At 38.8% G+C, this 20,120-nt stretch overlaps 1 protein-coding gene across 3 annotated transcripts in view; it reads left to right on the forward strand.

Annotated features, from left to right (window-relative positions):
- BBOX1 (gamma-butyrobetaine hydroxylase 1) overlaps positions 1–20,120 on the forward strand; it is a 75,127-nt gene that overhangs the window by 38,678 nt on the left and 16,329 nt on the right. For all 3 annotated transcript variants that reach the window (XM_055422694.2, XM_055422692.2, XM_055422691.2), the window contains one exon: positions 16,975–17,080. In XM_055422694.2, the coding sequence (XP_055278669.2) occupies positions 16,975–17,080 (106 nt within the window). The remainder of the gene's footprint in view (positions 1–16,974; positions 17,081–20,120) is intronic.

Below are 20,120 nucleotides of genomic sequence, written 5' to 3' on the forward strand. Positions count from 1 at the left end.
AGATCCCCTAGAGAAGGAAATATTCTTGCCTGGAATTGCACTCCAATATTCTTGCCTGGAAAATCCCATGGACGGCAGAGCCTGGCAGGCTACAGTCCATTTGGGGTCGCAAAGAGTGAGACGCAACAGAGCAACTTCACTTTAGAGATATCAGCGGTTAAAACAGACAAAGGAGAAAGAGTCTTGAAATTATTAAGAGCTTTGACTGTATTATTTATTCTTTATTTTTCACAGCTTTTTGAAATAGATGTTAACTCTGAGTTCATTGAAGAGGAAGCTGGGACCCAGAAAATTAAACTATACTCCCAAGGTCCTACAGATAGTAAATAAGGAACCAAAGCTAGAATCTGGGTCTGTTCAAGCCCTGGGCTTTCTAATCACTAGCAATAACAATATAAAGGAAGAACATGGAAAAGATGCTTTCAGGCACTGGAGATAAACAGACCACTTCAAAACCAATCTTTTCTATGTTGTTTTACTTCATTTTTACTTGCTGACACCAGAGTTTTGCTATGATGCCAACACATTTCATAATTTCATTACACTGGCCAAATTTGGGGGCTATGTTACGCTTGCCTAACTCCCACCCCCATCCATCACACTAAGGGTCAGATTCTTAGTCCTGATTTATGACTTGTGTTTTGTTTTGTTTGTCAAAGTCTTAATAACTCAGTCACTGATCTCATCTTGAGCAATTTACTGGAATAAATACTAAAGGCTTATTGTCAAAACAAATCAGACTTCCTACTACTATTCCACTTCCTTCGTCCAAGATCTTTGCCTCTGACCAAATTGTGTGTGTGCAAGGCCATGTCCAACTCCATGCAAGTCCCCTATGGATTGTGTAGCCTGCCAGGCTTCTCTGTCCATGGAATTCTCTAGGCAAGAATATTGGAGTGAGTTGCTGTGCCCTCCTCCAGGGGATATTCCCAACCTAGGGATCGAACCTGCATCTATTATATCCCCTGCATTGGCAGGCAGGTTTTTTACCAATAACACCACCTGGGAAGCTGCTGACCAAATAGGTGACCTACTAAATCTCACCTTCAGCAGATTTCTTCCCTAAATCTCTCCAACTATACCACACTCCGGGACATGCCTTTCTTTCTACTTTACTTCTTCTTCCACTAATGATAACCAAAATCTCTTTTTTGTGGTTTTTTATTTTTGGTAAATTCTAATCCCTAACTTCAAGAACTTACAGAAAACAGTTTTGCTGTTGCTGCTATTGTTGCTGTAGCTTTGATTTTGTTTGCTTATTTGCTTTGGGAGGGGGGTTGTCAACAGAATGAGAACACTGAATGTTTTCCCCAAAGTTATTTGCCTTTTCTATATTGAAGTTAGGGTAATATGAGATTTTTTAAAAGAAGAGATATTTAGGATGATGTTTCTCAACCTAGGTTGCACAGTGGAATAGCCAATTTAAAAATACTAACATCTGAGTCCCATCTCCAGAGATTTTTTTTCTAAACAAGACTTGGAATTGAAATTCCTGAGTAGCAGGAATTTTAGAAACTCTGCAGGCGATACTCATTTGCATCAAAGGTCTTAAGTCTCTGGTTGAAAGGAAGGGTAGTTCAAGAGAAGGCAGGTCTCAGTTGATATAGAGCTTGGGTTCTTTATAACCTGTGAATTCTCACAATTATGTAACTAAAAGGCACTTGTCATGTTCTTCTTGGTACCGTGGTAATGCCTGGACATGACTTAACTTTATAACATAATCAGTAGCTGCCATATACAGGGTCTCTCCCTTTCATATCTTTATTTCTCTACTGGCCTTACTCTTGTTTGAAAAATAACTGGTTGGTGAGTGAACGGAAAGAATAAATGAAGGCAATAAATAATGGAGATGAGGGACTGCCTAAAGTACAAGGGGGACAGAGAAAGGAAAATGAGGAATGTTAAAGGTAAACTTTGCTTTCCGGGTAGATATTTCAAGGAGCCTGGTTTCTACTCTTACTCACATGCCAAAAACAATAATAGCTTGCTACTTCACGCTTGCTTGCCTTGGGAAACTAATACCCACCTAGTACTTTTCAGATAGGATTACTAGTTCAGAAAATTTGAATTGCATGGATCTAAACTGAGAATTATGGTATCTGATTTGGGGTTCTGGCTGTCATCTCCATTCTTATATGATTGGCTGAATAAATAAAAATAGTAGATTCCAGAACTTTGTGTAGTCTTAGTATATAGTAGGCAAAGAATAAATATTTAATGAATAAATTCTCATTTAGGTTTAAAACGACTGTAAAGCAGTAGATACCCACTCCAGTGTTCTTGCCTGGGGAATCCCAGGGATGGCGGAGCCTGGTGGGCTGCCGTCTATGGGGTCACACAGAATCGGACACGACTGAAGTGACTTAGCAGCAGCAGCAGCAAAGCAGTAGATGAATGCAATAATTACTAGAGGATTTCATAATTATAAAATTATATTCACCTGAATCAAAATGGCAATAGCTTTGAAGGTAAAGTTTACATCATGTTCTACATGTGTATTTTCTCAGATACTTGTCATTTTTTTAACCATGCATCATCTGCTGCTGTTGCTGCTGCTGCTAAGTCGCTTCAGTCGTGTCCGACTCTGTGCGACCCCATAGACGGCAGCCCACCAGGCTCCGACGTCCCTGGGATTCTCCAGGCAAGAACACTGGAGTGGGTTGCCATTTCCTTCTCCAATGTGTGAAAGTGAAAAGTGAAAGTGAAGTCGTTCAGTCGTGTCCGACTAGTAGCAACCCCATGGACTGCAGCCCACCAGGCTCCTCTGTCCATGCGATTTTCTAGGCAACAGTACTGGAGTGGCTTGCCATTGCCTTCTCTTATGCATCATCTAGATGATATTTTTTCATGCAGCCGTGTGAAATGCTCAGTAACCTTACTGCCTTAATGATGAAATCTTTCCTGGGAGAAAAGAGTAAGATTTGGTAAAGAAACTCCCATTGTCAGTTTTGTCAAATATACATACAAGTGGAGCAGTATGTAAAAAGATAACATTTTCAGGAGGATTCAAACCTTTGACTTGGAGCAACATAGTTTTTACAAGTTAATGCCAAAAATCTCATCCCATGTCCCTGACCTCCACCCCAAAGGAATAAAAATAGCTTTCTGGATCTTTTCTTTATTGAAGAAATTATATGAATTTTATGACATAATTTAACACAGTGGAAAATAGTCATTGTCAATTACACTCCACTGCCACTGTCAAGTTAGAATAAAGCATTCAAGGAAGCATCCCACAGAGTAAGTCCAAAAATAAGTACAATCAATGAAAGAGAATGTCTTGGTTGGTGGTATTCATGGTCCTACACATCCATGCAACAATTGAATACTTTGCCATGTGCAAAACACCACACCAGCATTTTGTTGTGAGCCAGATTTGGGTTTCTATTTACGGAAAATTATCTTTGGTGATGCTTGTATGTGGTGGTGGTGGTTTAGTCTTTCAGTCGTGCCCAACTCTTACTGCCCCATGGACTGACTGTAGCCTTGCCAGCCTCCTCTGTCCATGGGATCCTCCAGGCAAGAATACTGGAGTGGGTTGCCATTTCCTTCTCCAATTCTTACATGTGGATGAATGTAAATAGTTGAGTTGTCTTCATCTAGATAATGTAGAACAATAAGTGAAAGTTGCTCAGTTGTGTCCAACTCTTTCTGACCCCATGGACTATACAATCCATGGAATTCTCCAGGCCAGAGTACTGGAGTGGGTAGCCTTTCCCTTCTCCAGGGGATCTTCCCAATCCAGGGATTGAACCCAGGTCTCCCACATTGCAGGCGAATTCTTTACCAGCTGAGCCACAAGGGAAGCACATAGAACAATACATATCCCATAAAGCCAAGGAATAAACTATCAAGGAGTTCTCGACTTTTGGCATTACAAATGAGAGAACAAGACAGGCAATATATGCCAACAGTAGTTAAAGGGTAGCACAGAGCTAAAGGGTGGTGCTCTCCTGGTCTGCTGAAAGCATGGTGAGGATGGGGTGATATTCAGCTATTATGGCCACTGGAGAGAAGGAAGCCAGGGCTCCTCAAACTTACACAGGCTACCAGTATATAAATATGTGTGATATTAATACATACATATATAATTACAACTGTATAATACTGTACAGCTCCTTCTCCCCACCATAAGCTAACTCAACATATATGCAAACCATTTTATCCGCCAGAGAAGCTGGCAAGGGAACAACTACAGCCACAGTTCTTTTCTCACTTTGCTAGGATTGCTTTCCCCGCTTCATGCTTCCCTTTCTTTCTGGCATGCACCTCCCTCACTTTTCCATCTCCCTGCCTTAATCCTGTCTACAAACAACCTGTTCCAAGTCTTCCTCTGTTTTTGACTCCTTTTTGATCTTTTGTGCCCTTCTTGCTTTGCCTACTTACCTTTCTCTTCCTCTATTCTAACCATCACTCACACTACATCTTCCCTTGCTCTAGCAGCCTCTGCGACTCTAAGGGAGAGAACCCCTTTCCCAGCCTCAGCTCTGCCAGCACCTCATTCTCAATCCTGGGCATAAGAAGAAAACAAAATATTAATAAGTACCTTACTCCACTTCCTAGGAGCCAGTTTTGCGTTCTGAATGGCTTATCCAGAAAAAAGAGTTGAAAAGTCTCCTCTCTCCCGTATATTCATAGCATCTAGTTAGGCATTTTTCTGTTTCCTGTAAGAGATTCCATTTTTATGGATAATGCATATAGTGTGGAAAAAGTGAACTATTCCATTGTAAGATATCACTACTGTTTGTTGGGCTGTAGTAATGTTTGCTGGTCATTGTCTTTTGAAACTGTAAAATATATGACAACATTGAGAAGTTCAGACGGTCTTCCCTAAAAAGGAAAAAACATAACCTGAGAGTTCCTTCTCTAATTAGTTGGACAACTAATGTGTGTGTGTGTGACAGCAACGGGATAGGGGAGGAGGATTCAATATCGTATTTTTTAAAGTTTTTACCATTAGCCTCGGGTATTAACTAGTTATCCTGCTGTTACTACTAGCCAGGACAACCTTTGACAATAAGTTTATCTCATTGTCATTGCTACTGTCATATTGAACTTCTTGCGGGTAGGAATGGTGGCCTGATCAGGCCACCGCCTTTCTTTAGAACTAGTTTGGTGCCTCACGCACGTTTATCTCGGGACATGTTAATGAAAGGGAATATAAGCTATGATGTTAAGGAATTCCATTTGATCAAGACATCAAAAATTCTTTTTTAGCATTACCGACATTTATCAGTCCTCAGAAAATTAACCTCATGAACAACTCACCAGAAAGTCAGGCAGAAGAGAACACACATTTCAACCTTAGCTAGCAAGATTTCATTCCAGATCAGAGCCCAAAAGTTCAGTTCTTTCTTCTAAGAATGTGTTATTTTCTAGCACAAGCAAGAGGCAGTAACACATGCAACAAGGATTAGACTAATAAGAATAATAACACATTTTTCTGGAACAGTAACATCAGGAGTAAAATAAAGATGGTAAGAAAGAAATTTAAAAAAAAAAGAAATTTCTGGATTTTGGTGGTAGCCAAATTTTATCTTGTTGCGACAAGCATGAAAGTGATATAAATATTGAATAAAACTTATAAGATCACAAATTATAGTGGAAAAATATAAATATTTTGAAACACTTCATTTCAAAAATTTTATGAAAGAATTAAGGACTGAACACCCCAGACCATCTGTATTGCCTTACTGCCCAGATAGCTGCCCATAGGACCAATAAGGAAACAGAGCTTAATCATGGCTTCACCACTGCCTATTTGTAGGTGAGAAGCGGGTCTAAACTTCTCATGTAATTTCCCAGAGTTCTATCATTCTTTTCTGCTGAGGACTTGTTTCTCTTTTCTAAGGGAGTGTTTTAATACCTATCAGGCTCTTTGAGGCCTTTGGATGAAAAATTGCTGGAAAAAATGTAAAATGCTACTATTACCACTGACATTTGCATCTGCATGAGTGCCTTGCTTGCAGGCTTCATCAGATGAATCAAAAAATATCAAACAGCAAATGTTTCTGTTGGGCTGTTTGTCAAATACACCAGCCAGGCCAGTTAAGAATTAGCAATATTGAAATGGCCTCTGGGGAAAACAAGTATATCTCCCATCCAGCATTCACTGGATTTCTGCTAGCATTTCTGTACGCCAGCCCAGCAGCATTTCGCACATTAACTTGTTTTAGAGATTGAGGATGTATGAGTGAAAATATGATTATTCTTTGGCATCTGGCCCCTTAGAAATTACTCTTACCATCAGTAGTCCCTCCAAATCTGACTTTAAAACAGCTACTTGCTTGATGTACATGTTACTAGAAACCATTTCTGATGTGTGGGAACTGAGCAGGGAAAGGTAAAACAAGTTTACCCATTTTGCTGAAGTTTCTAGTCAAGCAATTGCTTCAGAAAACCACACAGCCCTTCTTGAATAAAAATGGCTTCTGAGTTAGAAAAAACCAACCTAGAAGCAATTCAGACTTGAGAAGAAAACTTGTCTGAGTTCTGAATTGAGTTGTAATTTCATCCTACTTTGTGAAAAATTGGCACTGAGATTTCTTGGTGAGTTGTTTTAAATTTAGCACAGTATTTGAGGATGGGAGGGAGGGTATTTAAAATGTGTACTCTTCTGAGTTTTAGGGTTTCCTAAGCAGGATAGCATGCTATGTTCTTTCAGCCATTGTGAATCCCAGTTTATGTTATTAGCCAAGAGCCAGTCCCTGGAGTTCCTTCTGTAATATTAGGTTTTGCAGTTAATGCCAACAAAACCACTTGAGTATGAGGTCATCTCATGAATGAAAGGAAAAATAATTTCTCTGTCTCATGCTCCTCTAGAAATCACTTGAGGAAATTTATAAGCTACCCTAATAAAGCAGTTGCTTCTCCACAAGCCCTCCGATCCCCGTTACCTCCTTGGTAATACTCTATGATGTCAAGACCAGCAGCCGCTGTTACTGGGATGCGAGAAAATAATTTTCCATTAAGCACCTTTTATGTGCTAAGTATTGAACTCCATGCTTTACATCATGATCTTGAATCTTGACAATTCTGATAAGAATCATTATCCCCATTTTAAAGGGAAACTGAAGCAGAACAATCAGTTGCTAACTCAGGTTTACTTGACTCAGCAGTCTGCAATCTTGCCTGTACACCATGCTACTATGGTGGTTTGTTGTTATTAACATTCTCTCATAGTTCCTAGTGCCGTAATAATCACTGACTATCAAATGTGGCTTCTACTCATATTGCAAGCCCAGAGGCAGGTAAGTAATTTGACAGGCCTATGTGGAAAGTTCTCAAACTAAACCATAATGACAGCATCAAAATATTCGTTCCCTTCTCCTCTATTAAGCTCAAATTATAGCCATCTGTATATGCAAACGGAGAAGGCAATGGCAAGCCACTCCAGTACTATTGCCTAGAAAATCCCGTGGATGGAGGAGCCTGGTAGGCTGCAGTCCGTGGGGTCGCTAAGGGTTGGACACGACTGAGCGACTTCACTTTCACTTTTCACTTTCACACATTGGAGAAGGAAATGGCAACCCACTCCAGTGTTCTTGCCTGGAGAATCCAGAGTCGGACACGACTGAAGTGACTTAGCAGCAGCAGCAGCAGTATATGCAAAGGGAAAATGACAGCTGACAAAGAATCAGATAACTTGTTACAAGAAAAGATGAAATTTATATTTTAATCTTTCACATTATTAATTGAACTGTCATCCAGTTCTTGTATGGTGAAATAAATTAAGCAGTTTTCCTCCCCCCAACCCCCCAAAAAACCATTAAATATGCTTAATGTGGAATTCTCATAGATTTTTTTTTGCAATGGATTGCATTCTAAGTTTTTCATAATTAAGGCCTTTTGAACTTTGGAGCAAATTGCTATAACTGTTTACGTTTTTAAAGGTAGTTGTCACCTTCCTATCATTTATGTGTGTTCAGTCCTCAGTCATGTCTGATTCTTCATGACCCCATGGACTGCAGCCTGCCAGGCTCCTCTGTCCATGGGCTTTTTTTCAGGCAAGAATACGGAGTGGGTTGCCATTTCCTCCTCCACAGGATCTTTCCGACCCAGGAATCAAACTCTCATCTCATTTATTGGCAGGCAGATTCTCTACCACTAAGCCACCTGGGAAGCCCATCTTCAACTTGATTGTTGAGAGTATTATTAACCTTTAAAAAACATTATAAAAAAATACTTCTCATGGTAGAATATAATATGGATAGAGAAAAATCACTAAAACAAATGCATAGTTTAATGAATTACTAAGGCAAACACTCTTAAATACCATCCAGGTCAAGAAATAGACACTGGCAGCCACTCTATAACCCACCCACAAGTCCTAACCAATCACAAACCTTCCTTTTCTCCCCCCATGTAATAGCTCCCTTAAATTTTAAGGTATTCACTGCCATATTCACTTACATATTTTTCTGGTTTAAAGTGTGATCACCCCAGTGTGACTCCCTTATCACTAAAATTTGGTTTCCCAACTTTTTCGTTTTCTGATACCTTTTTTCCTTACCTAACAATTGAGTCTATTTGTAAATATAAATTTGTTCATCGGTACCAGTGCTAAGTCAATGTATTTCTATTCATGTTAGTTGCCTGAAGCCCATTCTCTTGTAAATTTCTCTGGAAGAACTCATGGGAACAATATTCTCTGAATCCTTGCATATTGAAAGCAGCTTAAGAACTTTATACTAGAAAATCAGCTTGGCTAAATATCAAATTCTTGGCTTATAGCATCTCTAATATGTCCATATGATTTTATTAGTAATTTCTTTTCCTTATAAGTAATTTGGTATTTCTACCTAGATCTCCTCAGAAGACTTTTTCTTTCAAGATTAATGATTTTACAGACTATGTCTTGGTATTGGTTGCTCTGAGGCAACCTTTTCAGAGAGTGTTTGACAATCTCTCAATGCAAAGTGTCAAATATAATTTTTTTAATTTTAAGAATATTTTAAATTGTAGTTTTTATAACTTGCTGTTTTTTAATTTGGGTTTCTTCTTCTGAGGACATCTATTAAGAGTCGGACACGACTGAGCGACTGAACTGAACTGAACTGAGTCGCGGAGAGTCGGACACGACTGAGCAACTGAACTGAACTGAACTGAACTGAAATCTTCTTTGCCTATCCTCTTAATTTGTTACTTTCTCTCCAATACTTTTTATCTCTTGCCTTTTTTTGACATTTAAATTCTTCTCCCTTTCATCCTCTAGCTATCAAAAGGCATTATTTGTTTTTTTAAATATTAAAATACAAAGCACAATGCCAAAAATATTAACAGTTAAAATTTCACCATATGAAAAAATACTACAGAATACACAGTTGTAAAAAGCTACATTAAGTTATTTTACAACTGCCTCAAGCTGCAAAAAGAAAAAAAACCCAATGCCATACCTAGGTTATCCCTCTCTCAAAATAATGCCATTTATGTTTATTTGATCTTTCATTTCTTCCAATTTAGCCTTCCTTTTTAAAAAATTTTTTCATTTTTTTCTTTTCTGAGTATTTCACCCCACTTTTAGTTTTTAATTCTTATGTAAGTTATTCTTTCATGTAGTGTATCAAAGTTTTCTGGATATGTAGAAAACAAATTAGAAATAGGGATAATTGTATTTTATGCTCATCTTTTGGGGTCATATCCTTCTGGTACATATTGTCTGTGGGTGTGCTATTTTGATTTATTCTTTCCCTTTAAAAAATAAATATTAAAATAAACCTTAATCATCTCTATGTTGCTCATTTTTATAAAAAATTTGTTTTCTTAACTGTTAAAAGGCGATATGGTTCAGAAACCTTTTGTAATTTATGGTTTTATGCCGGATATCATAATGATGTCTGATATTCTTTTTCATCTTCTCCCAGTCCTTCTCCTTTGCTTTCATCCAGATCTTTTCCCTTTGTCCCTGTAGTATTCAATTTAGGGTTTTTTTCTCAGAAGGGAGCTTTATCATGGAAGGTAGTTTGGTAAGTTTTTAGAGTTTATGGGGCCCAGACTATTCCAACTCCTTACCATAGACCTCTTGTATTCAGCCATACTGGAATGTGAAAATCCTCTTCCAGACTTAATTGTCATTCTCAAATTGCCCTACTGCACTTTCCAGTGAATATGTTTGTGATTTGGGAATTTTCCAGATCCATCAGATATCTAGATCCTTCTCTCTGCTTCCTCCTACACAATTGCTGATACCATGTATTATGACTTTGGAGGGTCCATCTCTATACCCTAATAGAATGAGATTTTTTTGGTAAGACTTTGCAGGGCTATAAGAGAATCAGAAATGTGAAGGGAAGCCAAGAACAGCCATGGAGGAAATCCTCTTGGTCCACCCCACTTGACATCCTCTCTCTCATCCTCTGATAGACCATATTCTCTTCCTCCACTGGGCCTTCTCATAAGCTACTTTTTTCTGGCTGTGATGACCCTCATCAGTTCAGTTCAGTTCAGTCACTCAGTCATGTCCGACTCTTTGCAACCCCATAGAGTGCAGCACGCCAGGCCTCCCTGTCCATCAATAACTCCCAGAGTTTACTCAAACTCATTTCCATTGAGTCGGTGATGCCATACAACCATCTCATCCTCTGTCATCCAATTCTCCTCTTGCCTTCAATCTTTCCCAGCATCAGGGTCTTTTCAAATGAGTCAGCTCTTCGAGTCAGGTGACCAAAGTATTGGAGTTTCAACTTCAACATCAGTCCTTCCAAAGAACATTCAGGACTGATTTCCTTTAGGATGAACTGGTTGGATCTCCTTGCAGTCCAAGGGACTCTCAAGAGTCTTCTGCAACACCACAGTTCAAAAGTATCAATTCTTCGGTGCTCAGCTTTATTTAGAGTCCAACTCTCACATCCATATATGACTACTGGAAAAACCATAGCCTCGATGAGACAGGCCTTTGTTGGCAAAGTAATGCCTCTGGTTTTTAATATGCTGTCTAGGTTGGTCATAACTTTCCTTCCAAGGAGTAAGCGTCTTTTAATTTCATAGCTGCAGTCACCATCTGCAGTGATTTTGGAGCCCAAAAATATAGTCTGACACTGTTTCCACTGTTTCTCCATCTATTTGCCATGAAGTGATAGGACTGGATGCCATGATCTTCGTTTTCTGAATGTTGAGCTTCAAGGCAACATTTTCACTCTCCTCTTTCACTTTCATCAAGAGGCTTTTTAGTTCTTCTTCACTTTCTGCCATAAAGGTGGTGTCATCTGCATATCTGAGGTTATTGATATTTCTCCTGGAAATCTTGATTCCCACTTGTACTTCATCCAACCCAGCATTTCTTATGATATACTCTGCATATAAGTTAAATAAGCAGGGTGACAATACACAGCCTTGACGTACTCCTTTTCCTATTTGGTATATGTGCTGCCGAAGCGAGCACTCCTTTTCCTATTTGGAACCAGTCTGTTGTTCCATGTCCAGTTTTAATTGTTGCTTCCTGACCTGCATACAGATTTCTCAGGAGGCAGGTCAGGTGGTCTGGTATTCCCACCTCTTTCAGAATTTTCCACAGTTTATTGTGATCCACACAGTCAAAGGTTTTGGCATAGTCAATAAAGCAGAAATAGATGTTTATCTGGAACTCTGTTGCTTTTTCCATGATCCAGCGGATGTTGGCAGTTCGATCTGTGGTTCCTCTGCCTTTTCTAAAACCCAGCTTGAACATCTGGAAGTTCATGGTTCACCTATTGCTGAAGCCTGGCTTGGAGAATTTTGAGCATGACTTTACTAGCGTGTGAGATGAGTGCAATTGTGTGGTAGTTTGAGCATTCTTTGGCATTGCCTTTCTTAGGGAATGAAAACTGATCTTTTCCAGTCCTGTAGCCACTGTTGAGTTTTCCAGATTTGCTGGCATATTGAGTGCAGCACTTTCCCAGCATCATCTTTTAGGATTTGAAATAGCCCAACTGGAATCCCATCACCTCCACTAGCTTTGTTCATAGATGACCTTTATGCCGTCTAGTCAAGGCAATGGTTTTTCCCGTGGTCATGTATGGATGTGAGAGTTGGACTGTGAAGAAAGCTGATCACCGAAGAATTGATGCTTTTGAACTGTGGTGCTGGAGAAGACTCTCGAGAGTCCCTTGGACTTCAAGGAGATCCAACCAGTCCATTCTAAAGGAGATCAATCCTGGGTGTTCATTGGAAGGACTGATGCTAAAGCTGAAACTGCAATACTTTGGCCACGTCATGCGACAAATTGACTCACTGGAAAAGAGTCTGATGCTAGGAAGGATTGGGGGCAGGAGGAGAAGGGGACGACAGAGGATGAGATGGATGGATGGCATCACCGACTCAATGGACATGAGTTTCAGTGAACTCCAGGAGTTGGTGATGGACAGGGAGGCCTGGGGTGCTGTGATTCATGGGGTCGCAAAGAGTCAGACACGACTGAGCGACTGAACTGAGCTGAACTGAACTGACCTTTATGCTTCTAGGTAAATCCCACACAATCTCATGTCTCTACTTGATAGTCATTTTTTTACTTTCATAACATCTTGTAAGTTAACTTTGGAAGATAACTCACACTAATTTGTTTCCCCATAGACTATCAGTTTCATGAGGTGCAAGTACCATGTCTATTCAATTCTACATCCGCAGTTCCTGGCCACTAGTATGTGCCTAATAAATAGTACTGGAAACATAAGTAACTAGAGGTCTAAAGAGTGCTGCATCCAGGAAGTCACATGTGGAAATGTCACAAATATAGTTAGAAATAATAAGCAGTAGAATATTCCTTTGGATAGTTAACTATACAACTTTTTAGTTTATTTTAACTAGAAGAGCATTTTCCATGTTAAAATTTAAAAACAAAAACAATACATGACCATTATATTTTTGACCCAATGGGATATATAATGATGTTTCAAAAAGGGCATTCTTTCTTAATCTGACTGGAAGAACTTGCAATATCAGATTGTAGCTGCTAGGGACAATAAATCTAGGTGGCAGGTTTAGAACATCCTTTCATATAAGTACTACTTCAAAAAAGAAAAAGATTACAAATTAATTCAGCTTGATTTTCCAAGTATAAGCCACTAACCAAAAGAGTATAAATTCATCACCAAGGGTATAAAGGGAAAAAAAATCTATCAAAAGCAAACAGTCAGCATTCCATACATATTGAAGGATTCAAATTCATCACAAAACACTATTGTTATGAAATACCATAGTATCTATGAATGGTCATTTAGATTAGGGTAAATCTAGTAAATTAGCACTCAAACCAAGTCCATGAAATAGTCCTAAAATTATGATTTTAATGTACAGAAGCTTTTAACAAACTCTTGAATAGATGATAAATATAAGGGAAAGTTCTAATTATTAATAAATGTTTAGAATGACATGCGGGGAAGACAATGGCACCCCACTCCAGTCCTCTTGCCTGGAAAATCCCATGGACAGAGGAGCCTGGTGGGCTGCAGTCCATGGGGTCACTAGGATTCAGACAGGACTGAATGACTTCACTTTCACTTTTCACATTCACGCACTGGAGAAGGAAATGGCAACCCACTCCAGTGTTCTTGCCTGGAGAATCCCAAGGACGGAGGAGCCTGGTGGGCTGCTGTCTACGGGGTCGCACAGAGTCGGACACGACTGAAGCAACTTAGCAGCAGCAGCAGCAGCAGAATGACATGAACAGCTCAGTGAAAATATATAGGTTTATTTAATGTAGTCTTTGGCAAAAACAGTATTATTTGTTCAGTGAAAATTACCTGCCCCAGGGCAATGCCAAGCAAGTCTATACCACTGGATCTAGATGCTACACTGAGCCTGCTTCCCCAGCTTTAGAACAATCTGGTCCTCCACTTCTGTTGCATCATAACTTCTGATAATCTGCTTTAGTTGTTGCCTTACTTAGATCCGAAGAATATGTCACTAATGAGAGGTGCAGTTGTAAGTACACCCTAATCTCACTAAGGCCCACAGTGGGCTTTTAAAAAATGCTTTCTACATAGGCCAATGGATCATGTTTGCATTTATTTCTGCTGTGTTTTATTGGAGATTTGGATTTGAAAAGGATAAGTGAAAGCTTAGAGTCATAGACAATCAGCAGCAGCCTTCCTGGCATGATTCATTTCCATAAAGAGGTAAAAAGGTAGATCAAATGACATTTCTAAGATTTTTCCAGACTTATGCTATAACTATTAAGAGAATGTTTTATGCTTGGAACTGGCAAACTCCTTTCCTGGGATTTATCATTATGTGTGAGTGTAGACTTTTAGGCTATACATCCCATACTGTGCCTAAGACACTTAAGGGCTAAAAAATGTTTATTATCCCCTGCCAGTTAGCTCAGAGGGCTGGAGAAGTGCTCTGAAGAGGCCAAGTCACAAGACTCATCTCTGTGGAAGCCAGTTAGTGTCAAAGAAAAGATCTGTTCCCTGGCTGAAGTTCACACCTTGAATCTCAGCCAGCTCTGGCCACAGAAAATCTTGGTTCCTCTACCCTTGATCACAGGAGCAATCAGAAAAGAGAATGTAGATGGATCAAGGCAAAACCAGCATCACTCTAGGGGAGAAAATCTAAATAAAGTCATTTCCTCCTGACAGGGTCAACAGCATCATCTTAGATGACCTAATGTCTTCTACAACTTGATACAATGGCTTTTTTTGTATCCTTAAATCCCTTCCTACATGTTGGTTATTCTTGGAATGCTGATGTTGACAATAGTCTGAATCTGTATTATATATGGTCCATGGAATGACATGAACTTCATAGAGAACATGTATTTCTTGGCTATAGTCATGACGATATAATGGATTGCCTGACTCATTCTTGAAATGAGCTGCAGCAGGCTATATATACCCTCTTCTCCTTTCACTAGGTCTCTTTCCAGTTCATGGCCACATGTACATGGCTCTTTAATCTTTAATGAAAGATACACAAGGCTTTCCACCCTAGATTAAAAAAAAAAATACAGACCAAAATAGCTAATTTCATTCTCAATCTCAGAGAATGGGGAAGAAGCCCAACCTTTTCATTTCACATTTCCTTGCCTCAAATACCTCTCTCAGAAATTCACATTCTCCTTCACTTATTTAATTCAGGCCTCTATGAAAAATTTCTGCTCTTTCTAGAGTACTTCCCAAAGCATCATTCCTACCATGACACTCTTCTGGCCCCAAGCATTGTCTCCTTAACTTGCTTTATTTTCTTTATAGCACTTATCTCTATCTGATAATAGATTTGGTAATTACTTATTTGTCCTTTTTGTTCCCAACTATATTTCTAATGCTAAAACAATACCTGGAATCGAATAGATTTGCTCAACATAGTTATTGAAAATGATTTGATGACTATAAACATAAGGGCTTCCCTGATGGCTCAGCTAGTAAAGAACCCACCTGCAATGCAGGAGACCTGGGTTCAGTCCCTGGGTTGGGAAGATCCCCTGGAAAAGGGAACAGTTACCCACTCCAGTATTCTGGCCTGGAGAATTCCATGGATGGTATAGTCCACGGGGTCGCAAACAGTCAGACATGACTGATCAGCTTTCACTCACTCACTCATGAACATAATATAATAAGTGGACATTGTAACAACAATAAAATGGCATGTGTATATAGTGACCAACTTTGGTTTATTTTGAGACACAGCTTCCTTCCGTTTAACCATAGTTTCCATCTTCCAAGGAAAAGTTGCTCAACATCATTAGCCATAAGGATATTACAAAGCAAAACCATGAGCTACCACTTCACACCCCAAGATAGTTACAATAATTAAAAAAAAAAAAAATAAGTACAGTGAGGATGTGGAGACACTGGAACCCTCACACATTGCTGGTGACAATGTAAAATGGTTCAGCTGCTGGGGAAAACAATTTGGTGGTTCCTCAAAAACTTAAAGATAGAATTATGATATAACCCCATAATTCTATTCCTTCATATCACTCCTCCACAAATTGAGAATAGTTATTCAAATAAATGCATGTACACGAAAATCCACATAGTCATACCAGGACTATTCACAATAACCAAAGAGTAGAAACAGCACAAATGTCCATTAAATAATGAATGAATAAACACATTGTGATATATCCATACAATAGAACATTGTTCAAGCATAAAAAAGAATGAAGTGCTGATACCCGCTACAACATAGATGAATCTCAAAAGTATTATATTAAGTGAAAGAAGCCAGGCACATGAGTCACATGTATGATTCTATTTATATTAAATATATAAAAGCACCTATGGATTTAAGTGCTTTTATATATTTAATATAAATAGAGATAGAAAGCAGATGGGCATTTGTCAGAGACTAAGGTGACAAAGTGGAAAGAAACTGCATAATGGGTAGTAGGCTTTAGTTTGGGGTGATGGAAATGTTTTGAAACTATATAAACAGAGGCATTTGTAACCAGCATTGTGAATGTTCTGAACGCCAATGAAGTTTTCATTTTAAAATGGCCATTTCATATTCTAAGTTTTGCCTCAATAATTCATATTTTAAATGCATTAACCTATTAAAAACGTAACCTACAATCCCATATGCATGCGTGCATGCTCAGTCACTCAGTCATGTCCGACTCTTTGTGACCCCATGGACTGTAGCCCGCTAGGCTCCTCTGTCCATGGAATTTTCCAGGTAAGAATACTGGAGAGGGTTGTCATTTCCTCCTCCAGGGGCTCTTCCTGAACCAAGGATCAAACTCGTGTCTCCTGTGTCTCCTGCATTTGGCAGGAGGATTCTTTACTACTGAGCCACCTGGGAAGCCCACAATCTCATATACACCTCTTTATAAACTCTGTACTCTTTTTTTTGGAGAGGAGAAGTGAAATGAGGAGAAACTGATTCTGAGAAGGCTACTTTGGACAAGGAAAGGTCAGACTCTTTTCCTGGCTCATAGTCATTATGGTAATTATTTCATAAGATGAAGTTTCCATTTCTCCCGTGTCTCAAGTTCATTCTAACACATTTCCTCTGGCTTAGTGACAGACTCTTTAAACATATGTTTCTTGTATTTTACAGACATACTTGGCAAGTGCAAGACAAAATCGATGCAAACAATGTGGCTTACACAACTGGGAAGCTAAGCTTTCACACTGATTATCCAGCCCTCCACCATCCACCTGGGGTAAGGTGAGCCTCAACATGTTTTCCAGGCCAAGGACCAATATTCTCCTGTATTTTAGCCTAGAAAATTGTATGTTTCGCTAACTAATTTGTCTTAATGTAGATCTTTCTCCAAACACAATTGAAACTCACAAAATCTCTGTACCTAAATCTTGAACAGCCTCACATTCACAAGGGATAGAAGATTTCCATGTATTTTTTTTTTTTTTTACATTTCTTCATTTCTCCCTGGAAATAACTATTGGCACTTACTGCTTTGCCAAGACATTTTACCACAGCAGTCTATCTTGAGGTCTTTTTGAACATTTAACATTCCCTGGGGAGTTGAAAGAGAAAATAAAACCAGGGAACACAATGTAGAGTTTTTCCCACAAAGTCACATGGCCACCATTCCTATCAGAAAAACAACAACAACAACAACAAATCAACAAACAAAACCACTCCATAACTTACCAGCTTAAAAGCACAGCCATTGACATGTTTTTACAATTTCGGCTGTATTCAGCTGGGTAGTTCTGCTGTTGCTGAGTCTGCAAGGGACTGGTGGACCTAGTTGGTGGCTGAGATGACTTGTCCCTGCCCCATCTGATCTACCATCTCCCCACACACCAGCCCCCCAACCCCTGCCCCGGCTGGCCCAGGCTTAGGCACGTAGCAGGTAGCAGGGACTCCAGAAAGCATGCTGAAACATACAAGGCCTCTTGAGACCTAGGCTAGCAATTAGCACAGTGTCATCTCTGCCATGTTTTCATGCTTTTTTGGTCAGAGGTTTTAGCCCAGACTCAAGGGGTGAGGAAGTAGAGACCACCTTTTGTGGGAGAAGCTGCAAATACATACCACAAAGGGATGTGAATGCAAGAAGCAGAATAACCTTGGTTGTTTTGGGAAACCATCTACTCTCTCATCTATCCAATTCTTCGTCAAGGAGGGAGATGTTCACCACGGAGCACAAATCCTCCAGATTTTCTGGAAGCCTTCCTGTCTACTACCTTGTTACAACATTGAAAGTGAAAGTGAAGTCACTTAGTCGTGTCCAACTCTTTGCGACGCCATGGACTATAGCCTACTAGACTTCTCAGTCCGTGGAATTTTCCAGGCAAGAGTACTGGAGTGGGTTGCCATTTCCTTCTCCAGGGGATCTCCCCAACTCAGGGATTGAACCCAGGTCTCCTGCATTGCAGGCAGACGCTTTACCATCTGGGCCACCAGGGAAGCCCCATTACCATTTTACTAAACAGCTGAATTTTTACAAAAGCATCATTTTGCTAAACCAAGAAATAAATAGTCAGAAAACTATCTTTGAAAAGAGATTTTGTTCCTATTTTTAGAGCTAAATGCAACTAAATGAAATAGCCCCATAGGAATTTGTATCCTCAAAGATAAATGAAAGTGAAAATTTGGGGTAATTCTCTAGCTAACGAAGGTGAAATGGGGGAAAATCAAAATTCATCTGTGTTTTTCATCATATTAACTGGACACACTGTCTCCATGCCTTTGTTACCCATTGTCGTCATCAGTATTAACTAAGCTAGTCTAGTATTTTACTTCACCTGTTTTGAATTACTTTTTTGATTGTAAAATACCACATGATTTCTTTGAACTAAATGTGACAGTGAAATGATCCTCAATAGTCACCTTTTCAGGAAGGGGTTGAGGGGAAGACCCACAATGTGATTTGTTTTAAATGTGGCCCAGAAATTTTCTGAAACCCTGGGGGTTAAAAGCCAAACTAATCATCTCAGTTCATTTGCCAAGACAAGTTGGAGAAGTCAAAGGGAATATAGTTCTTAAAATTAGACTAGAAAACCAAATTATATTTGAATTTTTTAATTACCTGATTTTTTTATGAATTTATGCTCTGTTTCAGGGTCAAAATTGAAAGCCTACAGAAAAGTGATCAAATGACTGCGTAAATATTCCTGGAGTATAAAGTTTGACATTTTCATAGCATTTTATATTACACTGTCTGTATTTTGTATTCTTTCAAAGCATTTTTATTTATATTGCTTTATTTGATGCCTCTTAGCATTCCTTCAAGGTAAAAAGAAGCAATCATGTCTTTTTATGTTAAATGAAGGTGTCCAGCATGGTTAAATACTTTCACAGGGTGAGTAATAGGAAACTTGAACTTGAAACAAGGCCTCCATCAAAATTTTTTACCACATCATAGGTACCATGAGTTGGACTTTCTAATTATCATAATTTCTGTAACATGCTGACTATTTATAGACATTGTCATACATTACAAACACATGAAATACAGGAATTGAATCTTTTACTTCCATGTTATTTCAAAATTTAGCCCAGTACCTTAGATGTAATAGAGACTTAATAAATATGCTAAAAAGAAGTTTAAAATGCCACAAAGTTGTACCAATCTCTACCAGCAAGTGAAAGGTCCAAATCTAAATAAACTTGATAGATTTTTAAATAAAAAATGATTCCTAAAATGTCTAGATTCTAGTAAAATAATGATTGAAATTCAGATACCTGCTTGTGCTATTAGGTTTCCACTTAGAATTATTCAAAGGTTTTTGAACCAAAGTTTGAGTTCTTTTATAACAAATAGAATAAATCAATATTCTTTTCAGTACAGATGAAATGATCTGGATAATGAGTTACCTGTTGAGAGTTCAGTTTGATCAATTTCCATCACATGGGGCAGGATAAGGAGACATATCTTTAATGAAACACAGATGTTGTTTCATTCACTGTCTCTGGGCCAAAAGTCACATGCTGCCATAAAGTAACATTTAAAAAGAAAATATTTTTGGTTCTGAATGACTTACATGACATCAAATTGGGTTTTATACACAGCAGACATATATTTACCTTTTGAATGTGCAATGAAAGTGTTGTCTGGGTCCATTGTCTTTTTTCTTTCATAGGACTGCATTAAAATGTACATATACAAAAGAAGATTATTAGTTGGCCTTGCCATATGTAAAAGACATCAGTTGACCTTTGTTTTAAAGATTTATATTTGAAATATTCTGTGACTTCATTATGGCAGAGTCTAAAAAGGATTTGAAGAACACAGA

Source organism: Moschus berezovskii, chromosome 14, assembly GCF_049115385.1.
Source record: "Moschus berezovskii isolate FMDL1 chromosome 14, NW_MosBer_1.0, whole genome shotgun sequence".
NCBI lineage: Eukaryota > Metazoa > Chordata > Mammalia > Artiodactyla > Moschidae > Moschus > Moschus berezovskii.